This window comes from Oryx dammah, unplaced genomic scaffold (genome assembly GCF_014754425.2).
Source record: "Oryx dammah isolate SB20612 unplaced genomic scaffold, SCBI_Odam_1.1 HiC_scaffold_26, whole genome shotgun sequence".
In the NCBI taxonomy this organism is placed as follows: Eukaryota; Metazoa; Chordata; class Mammalia; order Artiodactyla; family Bovidae; genus Oryx; species Oryx dammah.
The window spans coordinates 58,675,862-58,689,316 of record NW_024070210.1 but is presented as its reverse complement, the minus strand read 5'-3'; the positions used below and the strand labels follow the sequence as shown (position 1 = coordinate 58,689,316).

Sequence of the window (13,455 nt, the reverse complement as noted above, 5' to 3'; positions counted from 1 at the left end):
ACTGAGTTCTGGGTCATGACCTTTCAGCTTTTTCTCTCCTTTAAAAGTGTGACAGATAAAAATTATTCAGATTTTAAGGAGGACTGGGCTCTTACTGAATTAATTAAATTTAGTGAACACAACACACACACACACACATAAACATATAAATTAACTCCTCAGAGGGATACTTATCAGAAGTAAATTCACATGAAGTATTAGAAAAGGAAAATGGAACAATCCAATCTCATACCAAGTGGCCTACCATATTAACTTCATAAATAACTGTTTTGGATAATTTTGAATTCTAGGTGAGTTTTTGCTTTAAGAGTGTTCTGCATTTTGGCCTCTCGCATGGCATTCTCCAGTCATGTCCACAGTTACGCTGGTGTGCAGCCCTAAGTGGCCAAGTGATAATGCTTTAGGAGTGTGATCTGTGATGCACAACACGTGAACCTGTAATTCCTACTTCCAAGGAAGGGCCTGTTTACTCCAATACAATTGTTACCACTGTGTCAGCTGGCTTGGACTCCACCATGGCAGATGGACATCTCTCAGAATGGATGGGGGAGGAGAGGGCTTTCAGCTGATTAAAGCATCTGAAAGCCCTGAGGCCGCTATGCTCTACCTGCCTCTCCTCCTGCCCCTTCACCAAGCCTAACTGGATTGACTCTTTTTTTTTTTTCTCTCTCTTTCACCAAAAGCCCTTACATTGCCCTTTTGTGATACATTTTCTCCTCTGAGCTACTTGTGACATAACCTTTCAATGATTCTACCTTGTTGAAGGAACTGGGGACAAAAAGAGGCTGAGGAAGGGGGCTCGGCATATTACTGGGATGGTGGCACACCACAGGCTACCATGTAGGTGTTAAATATTTTTTTAAAGCCTGAAAGCATTGCTGTAACAACAACAAAAAAATTTAATTTCTCAAGATTAAGAGAAGAATTCAGTTACTTCTTAAAGAAGTGGCTTAGTAAAAGTCACTAATTTTACAGCACAAACTAGAAGTTGTAGGTGTGGGTTTTGGAACCATACTCCGTGGGTTTGAATTCTGGCCCTGCCAGTCACTAGCTGAGTGAGCCCAGGCAAGTAACCCAGTCTTCCTACACCTCAATGTCCTCAGCTGCCTACTAGGATTGGGAGAATAAAATGAGTTAATCCATGGAAAGCATTTTGTAATCCATGGAAAGAGTATGTCTGATTTGGTAGGCAGCCAGTAAAAGCTAAATGTTTCTGTTACTACAACAAAGCATTTTTATTTACAATCTATACACTAGTTACTTTGAAAATTAATAAAGGCATTATCCCAAAGCAATAAATATTAAACAAAAAGATGAGAAAACTGAAGATAAAAGAGGACAAAAACTCATTAAGAGAATGAGAGAAGTACTGTACATTACCCGGGACGGGAATGTGTGTAGTATAAACCCCTAACACCTGCGGGGTTATATGGTTCTGTCTAATAAAAGGACATATGCGGATTTTTCTTAAGACACAAAAATTCTAAACCATTGCATTCTAAGTTATTTATTATATGGATGCTTAAATTGGGAGAAGCAAAGAGCAAATCAATTACTTTAGTTTTAAAAAAGATCAGAAAATGACAAAGTTATGGAGATGGAGCCAGATCAGTGGGGATGGGGGACTAAGAGGAGCAGATGAGGGAGAGCACTGCTGGAGTAGTTCTGTGTCTGGACTGCAGAGGTGGTTACACAAGTGATGGCATGGAACTACATAAACACACACACTGTACTGATGCCAATTTCCTAGTTTTGATGTTATGTGACAGTTATGTCAGACGTAACCATGAATGGAAACTGGGTGAAGGGTATAGGGGACCTCTCCTTACTATTGTTGCAACTTACTGTGAATGTATAAGTTATTTCACCATAAAAAGATTTTCAAAAATCAGAAATACTTTTCAAATGGGATATTACTTACACTGCCATAAAAATATTATTGCATGGTTGGCTTGAATTTTTACCTTTTCTTCAAAGACTTATATTCCTTAAGATAATTTTAAGTACTTGTAGGTCCCCTCAGCAGATACTACAAATCTCGAGATCTTGCCATACCTCTTAATTTTAGAGACCAAAAAATTTAAAATGTTAAAGTTTTTATTACATACTTTCATTTTCCTTCTGTACCCAGGCTTTCACTTTCCTGACCAGTATAGGCAAGCCAATTCTGATCCTCTCAAATTCCTGCTAATCCACGATCAACTGTCTGCCACTATCTCTGTCCTTGTAGAAGCAGTTTCAATGCTGAACTCCCTTGATTTATATCAATATATCGGGGTTACCATCTGTAACAAGATGTTATTTATGTACAGTGATGTTTTCTCTTTTTCTTCCTCTAATGCTGAGCATATGAAATCTCTTATGTCTCTCAAAAAGGCAAGCATTGAGTCCATCTGATTTATCTGACATTCCAGCTACAAGGATATACATTTCCATTACATAATAAGATGGGAGCTATTCCAGATTTTTGTAACACTAACCAGAGGGGTGTGTGTGTGTGTGTGTGTGTGTGTGTGTGTGTGGACTTTCTCACCTCTCAGCTGATTTATAAACCTGGTGGCTGCCTTTTGTTTGCTGCAATCTGCAAGCTGCCTTTACCCTGCTTCCAGCAGGGAGTTGCTCTGACTGGGTGGGGCACAGGCACACACCTTTCATCTGCACGAAGTCGAGCTGGTGGATGGACTGCAGCAGAGGGCTGTTGTCCAGACTCAAGTCGAAGTCGGTGGTCATCCTGGGAGTGAGCGTGCCCTTCCCCCACTGATCCTCAGTCAGGTGCACTCTCCTTATGAGGGCATCAGAAATCTATTCAAACAAAGAGCATAGCCTAAGAAACACAACCCCACACTGGGCACCCAAATGCTCTTTGGCTCTCCCAGAGTGCTCCACCAAGTGCCTTGGGACCCACATCCTTCCTGTCTCTATGCAGGCAGTGAGGAGCTTCTGATGATGAGAGTAACCTGTGATTTATCATGAAAATCTGAATACTTCTGGGACTCAGAGGGATCACTATATATAACTAGAAGCTGTTAGTTGCTCTATTATATCATCTGGACACATGATCATGCTATTTATGACTGATTGGTTAAAGCCAACAACATTCAGTAGTGATATGTTAGCAATTACTGAAATCCACTAGCACCAACAATCATAGGTTTCTGATATGAGCTATAGGTATCATGTCAAGACCTAAGACCTAATGACTTTTATTAAGTGGTTCAGAGAGGTTGCATATGATCATCTGTAAGATAAGATTTCTTCTACATCATCTTCATGCGTGATCTGATTCTTTGGTAGAGGACTTTTTCATTTCTTATATTTAGGCACCCCCCTCATCATTCTTGGCCAATTTGGTAGAATGTTAGTTGAAAGGAAGCTACATGTTCCTTAATCAAAGGTCCATTAATCACTGGGATCAAAAGTTAAGTAAAATTTAGCTGACATCACAGCATGTCATTAAAACAACACTAAAGAAACCATGAGACATGCAAACAATGAAAAAATTTCACTCTGGGAAATCACTGACTTGCCAGAAGGAGGTGTAAAGAAGGTAGAAACATGTGTATACTTACATTTCTGACAAAACTGTCCAAGATATTAGTAAAGGGACCCAGTTCTTACGCAAGGTTTGCTTTGGAGGAACTTAGAGGGAATTATGTTTTCATGATCAAACATAAAACAAATTTATAAAAGCCTTTTCAGTCTTGTAGCCCATGATGGTAGAGTCTTCTGAGAAGCCAGTGAAGTTCCAAAGGCACCCACATCCATATGGCAACACAAAGGTGGGTTCCATTGTGGAATGTCCCATACCCAACTAGGTCTGTTGGGAGTCTGGCCTTGACATCATAGAGTCAGTCTCACGGAACACTGAGAATCTGAAGGAGAAACTAGTTGACACTTACCTGCAAAAAGCCACTAGGATCATTTTCCTTAATCACCTCCAGGCAGTACTCCATGAGACCCGTGGTCTGGCGCAGTTTCACTGTGCAGTGAGAGATCTGATCTCGAACCACCTAGGATTGATGAGACAACAGAATGATCCAAAGCGGCAGAGCGTAGAAAAGAAAGCAAACTGGGACTTTGGAAAACTTCTTCAAACCAGAATCCAAGAGCATCATGGAGTGGAACTCAATTTATGAGAATATTTTGTGGCAGTGTCTGCTGGGAACAATGGCTCTGGAAGACAGATTGGATAATGGCTCTTACGGGGCGGGATTTGTAACAAATGGAGCCATCAGAAAGGCACACGGTTGTTGGACCTCTGGGAAGCTGGTTACCTTGGTGCCTCAAAGGACATCTTGGTTCCATCACAGGTCTCCATCACTCCCCTCTCTGGGAGCTGCTCTAAGTGGGAGGTCACAGGAGAGTCTGTCAAATGACTGAGTGGCCGGAGATGTAGCTTCAGCGTCTGTTCTGTGACACAGCCACCCACCATCTTTGCTTGCCCTCTACCTGTTCCTTCTAAAGAGCAGATATCACCATCTGAACTCAGATCCTCTCTTGTTCTGATTCTCTTTTCCCTGAGTGGGTGGCAGGGAAAGCCTAGAAGTGGTTGCTGAAAGACAATGAGCTAACGACAGCAAGTGTGCCAGACAAAGACGGATACAGAACCAAGTTATAATCTACTTAGCATCACTCATTGCCTCATCTGGGAAAGCAGTTTTAAAGGCTATTTGCTCAGCGATGAGTCTGCCTGACCTAGAGAGGTGTCTCTCTGAACGTGCGGGTTCTGCCTCTGGGAAGCTATCTTTGCATGCCAAGTGCGTGACACTCTTTGAAAAATTTCTTTCTTTAGAAATGCTTGTCTTCTGTGTCCCTGCTCAGTGACCCAAATCCTGAAGCAGGTTTTGAAGCATAGAATTGAACAAGGGCTTTCTAGGAACCTATTACTCACCTTCTGTATTTGTACTATTTTGCAAAAGCCTCAAACTCCCCCCCCCCACAAATCCCTGCAGCATTCTGGATTTTATGGGTAATAACTAAAATGGGCTTTAATAATAATTATTTAAAAACTTTCCCTTATTCCTTGTTCAGTTTTGATTATAAATTTATTTTCCATGATAGATGATTACATCCTGTTTCAAAAACAACAGGAAAATAGGTTTTCAAAAAAGCAAACAGTCTCACTACTCCAATGCAAATTTTTAAAGAATTTTGATGTTTCCTTTTAGTTTTTCTCCCTTGAGCTAGATTTAGTTATAGTTGCAATTATAGTATGTGACAATTTCACCTCTTTCCCATTTAACACCATATCACGGGCATTTTCTGTGTTGCCACCATCAAAAAATGTTACTGACTACAAAAATACTGTATTGAGTGGGTTAAATTTATTTAACCTATTTTTGACAAAGTTCTTTCTAATTTTTTGACAGTTAATTCATTCAATATTGTTGATCTTCTATTAATTATTTTATTGTAATAAAATATATATAACATATAACTTAAACCATTTTAACTATTTTTAATTGGATAATTCTGTAGCACTAAGTAAGTTCACACTGTTATACAACCATTACCACCAACCATCTCCAAAACTTTTTCTTCTTCCCAAACTGAAGCTCTGGACTTATTCAACAATAACTCTACATTCACCCCTCCTCCCAGCCTCTGGCAACCACCATTCTACTTTCTGTCTCTGTCAACCTGACTACTCTAGGTACCTCATACACGTGGAATCACACACTATTTGTCCTTTTGTGACTAGTTTATTTCTTTTATGTAATGTCTTCAAGGTTTATTCATGTTGTAGCTTGTGTCAACATTCTTGTCAAGACTGAATAATATTCCATTATATGTATATACTACATTTTGTTTATCCATTCATCTGCTGATGGACATCTGTATTTCTTCTGCCTTTTGGCTATTTTGAATAAACTTATGAATATAAGAATACAAACATCTGGGTGAGAGTCTGTCTCACTTTTTTTTTTTTTTTTTTTTTAGGGAGGGGGTGGTTCATATATCCTGAAGTGGAATTACTGACTTGTATGATGACTCTATTTTAATTTTTTTTTTGAGAAGTCACCATACTACTTTCCACAGTAGCTGTATCATTTACATTCTCACCAACAATGCACAAGGGTTCCAATTTCTTTACATTCTCACCAACACTTATCAGTCTTTTTTTTTTTTTTCCAAATAGTAGCCATTCCCTCGTGGCTCAGCTGGTAAAGAATCCACCTGCAATGTAGGAGACCCCAGTTTGATTCCTGGGTTGGGAAGATCTGCTAGAGAAGGGATAGGTTACCCACTCCAATATTCTTGGACTTCCCTTGTGGCTCAGCTGGTAAAGAATATTCCTGCAATGTGGAAGACCCGGGTTCAATCCCTGGGTTAGGAAGATCCCCTGGAGAAGGGAAAGGCTACCCACTCCAGTATTCTGGCCTGGAGAATTCCATGGGGTCACAGAGAGTCAGACACAACTGAGCGACTTTTGTTTCTTTCCCATCCTAGTGGGTGTGAAGTGGTATTTCACTGTGGTTTTGATTTGCATTTCCCTAATGAGTCATAGGGCTTACCTGGTGGCTCAGAAGCTAAAAAAGCTGCCTGCAATGTGGGAGAACTGGGTTTGATCCCTGGGTTGGGAAGATCCCCTGGAGAAGGCAGGGGAACCCATTCCAGTATTCTTGCCTGGAGAATCTGCACGGACAGAGGAGCCTGGCGGTCTGCAGTCCATGGGGTTGCAAAGAGTCGGATATGGCTGAATGACTAAGCACAGCACAATTTCTCATCATCTTGAGCATCTTTTCATGTACTTATTGTATATCTTATTTGGCAAAAAGTCTATTCAAGTCATTTGCCCATTTTAAATTGGGTTGTTTGTTTTTGTTGTCTTTTGACAACAAGAATTTGCAAATTTTCATGAAGTCCAATTTGTCTACTTTTTCTTTTGTTGCCTATGTCTTTGATGCCATATCCAAGAAATCATTGCCAAACCCCGTGTCATGAAGCATTTGCCCTATGTTTTCATCTAAGAGTTTTATAGTTCCAGTTCTTACTTTTCAGTCTTTGATTCATTTCAGGTTAATTTTTGTACATGGCTTTCGGTAACTGTCCAACTTCATTCTTTTGCATGAAGATAGTTTCCCACCGTCATTTGTTACTAAAACTACCTTTTCCCTATTGCACGGTCTTGGAACCTTTGTCAAAAATCACTTGACCATGTATGTGAGAATTTACTTCTGGGCTTTATTCGATTTCCAGTGGTCTTCTGTCTATCTTTATGCTAGTACAGTATTTTGTAGCTTTGTAGTACATTTTGTAATCAGGAAGTGTGAAAACTCCAATTCTGCCCTTCTTTTTCAAGCTTGTTTTGGCTATTTGGAGTCTCCTAATATTTTGACAGATGATTTGTTATTGCTTTTTAAAATAAAAAAATAAAATGTAGGATTTAAAAATCTCTTTATTGGAATTGGTGAAAGAAACCAACTTTGATGTGAAGATTGTTTTGTGATTTTGATTAGGGGGGAAGATCACTTTTAAATCCACTGGTTGATTTATTTTCTCCTAACATCTAGTATGTTTCTGTCAAACTAACACCACTGTCTTTTGGTCTGGGCTCAAGTGATGCAAATTATTATATTTTCATTTTATTATTTTACTTTAAAATCAGGAGGTAAAGAAAGGTTAAGTTTCTGCTTCTTGGGGAAAAAGAAAACATCCATAAGTTAAGCACTTAAAAAAAAATGCAATGCAGGGGACCTACAGCTATCATACTACTCATCTCTGCTGTATGACACTTGACTAAATTGTTCCCAGAAAGTGTTTTTACATTTCAGCAGCCAGTGCATCAGTGCTGCTAGGTAGCAGAAACCTCAGCAGTCACCTTTCACTGTCCCAATGGCATTTGCCCTAGGACTATATAGAAGTGACTGGTACTAAAATTCCGAATAACAAGCACAGGCTGGATCTGAGCAATACAACCCAAAGTAAGCCTCCTTTGGAGGCAAAAAAAACACTGAACTGTGTTTACTTGCCAGAACATTCAGCTCAATGATAATTTTATGACCAAAATGTGCTGAAATAAATATATTACTCAGGCCTCATAAAATTCTATGTCTGCCTCTATAAATTTCCTTCTCAAGCAAGGTTTATTTGGTGCCAAAGGAGCTGTGGGAGTGCTGGGGGCTCTGATTTCTCTTAAGAAGCTTCATTGTTGTGCTGCCAAAGAGTCTGTGAGTTTCAGGGGAGTTTGCTGTTGGCTCCTGTATTCCATGGTTCAAGCTTCTTGGAAGGACTCAATATCCTGCTTAGCTCGCAACTCCCACTGTTGCTACAGTGCATGCTGGTTCATTTTTAAAACATTTTAATCAAACATTTTGCTATGATCACAGTAACCTGTGATAAAATTCACTGTTAAAAATGAATCAGTGGGGTTCCCAGAAGTAGCGTTTTTGGGTGTTTTATAATTAACTTTTAGTTTCTCAATTAATCTAGCAAGATTTCCCATATTATGGCAATCAGCCAGATAATTAAATCTTTTAAGATTATAAATATTTTTTTTCTGTGAGCGTCTTCATTCAGCTTTCTTACTTGCTACCTTCTACACTTTGTGTTATTTCTACTCCTTATTAGTACTATTTACTTCTACATTATATATTTTTTAATGAAAAACAATTGGTAGGAAGTCAGGCCATGTCACTTTTTCTTTGAGTTCTATATTTCTTTGCAGTGGCTCTGATGCTCTGGAGAAACCCTTGGCACCGTGTTTTCAGCTGGCTGGATTTAAGGAGTTTCTAAGGAAATGTACATGTTGCAGGAGTGACATGAATCAGTTCAGTTGCTCAGTCGTGTCCGACTCTTTGTGACCACATGAATTGCAGCACGCCAGGCCTCCCTGTCCATCACCAGCTCCTGGAGTTCACCCAAACTCATGTGCATCGAGTTGGTGATGCCATCCAGCCATCTCATCCTCTATCGTCCCCTTCTCCTCCTGCCCCCAATCCTTCCCAGCATCAAGGTCTTTTCCAATGAGTCAACTCTTCGCATGAGGTGGCCAAAGTACTGGAGTTTCAGCCTCAGTATCAGTCCTTCCAATGAACACCCAGGACTGGTCTCCTTTAGGATGGACTGGTTGGATCTCCTTGCAGTCCAAGGGACTCTCAAGAGTTTTCTCCAACACCACAATTCAAAAGCATCAATTCTGCGGTGCTCAGCTTTCTTCACAGTCCAACTTTCACATCCATACATGACCACTGGAAAAACCATAGCCTTGACTAGATGGACCTTTGTTGTCAAAGTAATGTCTCTGCTTTTTAATATGCTGTCTAGGTTGGTAACTTCCCTTCCAAGGAGTAAGCGTCTTTTAATTTCATGGGTGCAATCACCATCTGCAGTGATTTTGGAGCCCAGAAAAATAAAGTCTGACTCTGTTTCCACTGTTTCCCCATCTATTTGCCATGAAGTGATGGGATCGGATGCCATGATCTTTGTTTTCTGAATGTTGAGCTTTAAGCCAACTTTTCCCCTCTCCTCTTTCACTTTCATCAAGATGCTCTTTAGTTCTTCTTCACTTTCTGCCATAAGGGTGGTGTCATCTGCATATCTGAGGTTACTGATATTTCTCCCGGCAATCTTGCTTCCAGCTTGTGCTTCTTCCAGTCCAGTGTTTCTCATGATGTACTCTGCATATAAGTTAAATAAGCAGGGTGACAATATACACCCTTGACGTACTCCTTTTCCTATTTGGAACCAGTCTTTTGTTCCATGTACAGTTCTAACTGTTGCTTCCTGATCTGCATATAGGTTTCTCAAGAGGCAGGTTAGGTGGTCTGGTATTCCCATCTCTTTCAGAATTTTCCACAGTTTATTGTGATCCACACAGTCAAAGGCTTTGGCATAGTCAATAAAGCAGAAATAGGAACTAGGAAATAGTCTTCCAGTCTTCATGTGTGTTAAGGCCTAAACCAGCTCTTAGAGGACAATTAATTAATCTGTGGTCCATAGTTTCAGAGAAGGCCTTCAAAATTTTATCAGCGGTCACCATCTGTTTTGGATGGCAAATCCTATTGATCACTTGAAGAGTTTTATTTTGTTAAGTGGCAAACTTATAAAGGTCATTTTTGGGGGGTCAGGATATGATACTGCACCTATTTGGAAAAGGAGAATTTGAGAACAGACTGTATGTCTCTTTGAATGCTTAGACTTTTTAGTAGCAGAGAGTAACCCATGACAGCTTATATAGTACAAATGTGAAATTTTGTTCAGTCTGTCTACAACTGTATTTTCCACTGCATCTTGAACAGGTCAGTCTCCCATCACTCAGCTCAGGTGATACAAAGAGCAGCTAGAACTGAGATTAATTAAGGGGAATGTCATTATTTTATCCAAATTTCATCTGTCCATCTTACATGTGGCTCTTTAAATTTTTTTCTTCAAATCTTCTTTTTAATAAATACTTTTCTCATAGTATTTTCTCTCATCATGGGGTCTGGAGAGAGATCACTGTTGAATTTTTAGTCTAAGTAAATACTAACATTCTCTCAATGTTTCAAGACATTCTTTCTTAATATAGATTTCCATCACTGTTTAAAACAATTTCCTCTAAGTATAATGCAATTCTTTTTTGTTTTTCTAAGATATAAGTACTTTCAAGAAACAAACTTGAAGAATTTATTCTACACAGGTCCCCTTGGTCAGTGGAGATAGTTTTCTCTATGTGTTCCATAATGTCCTGTCACAAGACGACTAACTGATACTTGGAATTGACTCACTGGTGATTTTTGGTGAAGTGCTTTGACCAATAGATTCATCTAGTAAAATAAATAATTCTCTTGATTTTCCCCTAGAGTAAAATATTATCTCCTGTATTATCATTAAGTTCACTGAAACTTAGGGACACTTAAATTAATGAAGAGCATTTTAAATTTCTTACACGCCACCATTCTCCCACATGGCTTATGGAAATATGCAAACATTTCCCCCATTCTCTTGATACCGTCTTCTGTAGCAGTATTATTAATTTAACCACCTCAGTGACTAGTCATTTCAAAGACAGATCTGATGCTTTGAGTTTTAATCCATAAAAGGATCATTTAGGCCTATTAAGTAAATAAAACACATGCCTATTTTTCGGAAGGCTTGAGATTTTAACAGTAAAACTGTGAACTTTCTGTCTCAGAAGTGTGAATGACAATAAGCATTGAGTGGAATATCCAAAGCATGCTCTTAGTGCATAGAATACTGTATCCTTGTACAGAGAAGTTAATGAAGGAAGAAATACAAGCCGTTTGGAGAAAGAAGCATCCTGACGTGGCCCCACCCACACAGGAAAACATTTATCATGTACAGCGTCCCACAATAAAAGTGTTGCATCCAGTTTGGTGGTGTTTTGTAGGATGTGAGAAATGGTTTAGTCCATCATCTGTGAAGTATGCTTTAAGTGCCTTCTGGAGCTAAGTGTGTCTTTCATATATGGACTCAGGCAAAGCACATTAAAGAAGTTCTGTGACTGCCCTTCGCTGTCATTATCAGAGTGGGTCGAGGGTGTTCAAAAGCAGATCCCTGAACCGTGGTGAGCTCCAGGTGTATGCCGTGGCATCCTGGTGATTCCACGGGCAACTTGGGCACTCTGTTTCTTATAGGCCCTCTATGGCTTTTGCTTCTATACGTGGGAAGCAGAGGACCATGGAATTTTCCAAATGAATTCCCAATTAATGATAGGCTTATCATCAATAATAACTGTGGTTAAATTATTAGAGTTGGCCCCCAAAAAACTTCTGCTGAGGGCAGTCAAAAATTTTAAGTGTTCCAGTATGCCTAAGTGTTTTCAAAGTCTTCACTGTAAAGAGCTAATGGAACGTCTTGCCAGTAGTTTTATTGTAATTGAGTGGACTTTTTAGTTTGTTGCTTTTCTTTCTAGTAATGACTATAACAGTCAAATCCTACCTAATTATTTTTAAATTCTTTGTGAGCTTGGGCAGACTTTTCCTTCCCTCCTACCTCTCTTCCTCCCACCTCCCTCCCGTCTTCCTTTCCTTCCTTCCTCCTCCTCTCTCTCTCTCTAAACCTGATCAAAGGATTATTTACCTATTATGAAGCATTGACAAAATGGCTAAAGTAAGCTGATAATATCCCTTGTGTAAATCTGTACTCTTAATAATATGCCCATATAATTAATTCTTGTTTGTGTTTTTTTTTTTTTTTTTGCTAACATAATGAGAACAAACAGCCAATACATGGTAAATAATAACAAAGATAATAATGACAATCATGATAATGAGTCTAACAAAACCCAATTGGATTCAAAATCAAGTGTTCTATAGACAATTACAATTGGGACATGGAGGCCCTCTATAAAAGTGGAAGCTCTAATAAGCAGTAAGTTTTATCATTTTTATCATTATCCCTCAGCATTCTCACTGAGTAATGTCATTGGTATGTTAACTTACCAACCACACATGGAAATTAAAGATTAGATATTTTCAGAATGTATTTGAATAACTATAACTGTTCGTTTTTTTTTAAGAGGATCTAGACTTGCAAGGGGACCAAGAAGAAATCCATCACTTAGTACTATTCAACACACAAATTCATTCTAAAATATTGGAGATAGAACACTTGTAAGATGATTGTGGAGTTATTTCAAATCTGAATGTTACATAAATAACAATAATTCTCAGATATTTCTTTGGGCTTATCAAAAGAAAAATGACATTTGTAAAGTTCCTGAAAAGAGCACAGATCTCATTAATGGCACTTTTAAAATATTGACACAAAGTCCCTGTGAGGATCTCAGACAATGAGGATATTTTAAAGCCTTATTTAGCCAAGGAAGACCTGTGAAGGATGTTGACACAAGACACACAGTTCAGACATGAAACCTAGGGGCCCAGCTGCCTCTGCTGATAGAGGCAATATTGTCCAAGGCATTAAATGTGACTTAGTAATAGTTTTTGAAAACTCAAAAAGCATTTTTTCCCTCCAGTAGCTTTCTGACATGTGATTAGTTTATCACATCTTGAAAATTTAGGTCTTTGGCTCCCGGTGTTTTTTCAAACCACAGAATAGTATTACTGTAATTTAGACAATGTTCCTAATATAAGGTCACATTGGTATATGCCTCAAAGTCTTGTTTTTAGCTTTTTTAAGCTTTTTAGGGCACTATTTTGTGTGGTAATGAATTATACTCAAGTCACCGTTCCTAGGTTCAGAGATAATTAATCACACGAGGTTAATTCTGCAGTAGGAACTCTGGTATTACGGAAAACGGCAGGAGCACTTACTTCCTCCGTGTTCTGAGTGAGACTATGTTTCCAGTCTTCCAGTGACTGCTGTTCAGTTTCCACGTCATGTCCAGCTCTTTGTGACCCCATGGACTGCAGCACATCAGGCTTCCCTGTCCCTCACTATCTCCCGGAATTTGTTCAAACTCATATCCACGGAGCCGATGATGCCGTCCGACCATCTCCTCCTCTGCCGCCCCTTTCTCCTCCTGCCCTCAGTCTTTCCTGTCATTGG

The 13,455-nt window shown here is 39.2% G+C and overlaps 1 protein-coding gene across 10 annotated transcripts in view; it reads right to left on the bottom strand.

Annotated features, from left to right (window-relative positions):
- Positions 1-13,455, bottom strand: part of TRIM9 (tripartite motif containing 9) — a 119,610-nt gene that overhangs the window by 31,365 nt on the left and 74,790 nt on the right. For all 10 annotated transcript variants that reach the window (XM_040226769.1, XM_040226764.1, XM_040226761.1 and 7 more), the window contains exons 4-5: positions 3,900-4,010; positions 2,649-2,802 (exon numbers count right to left, since the gene is read on the bottom strand). In XM_040226769.1, the coding sequence (XP_040082703.1) occupies positions 2,649-2,802; positions 3,900-4,010 (265 nt within the window). The remainder of the gene's footprint in view (positions 1-2,648; positions 2,803-3,899; positions 4,011-13,455) is intronic.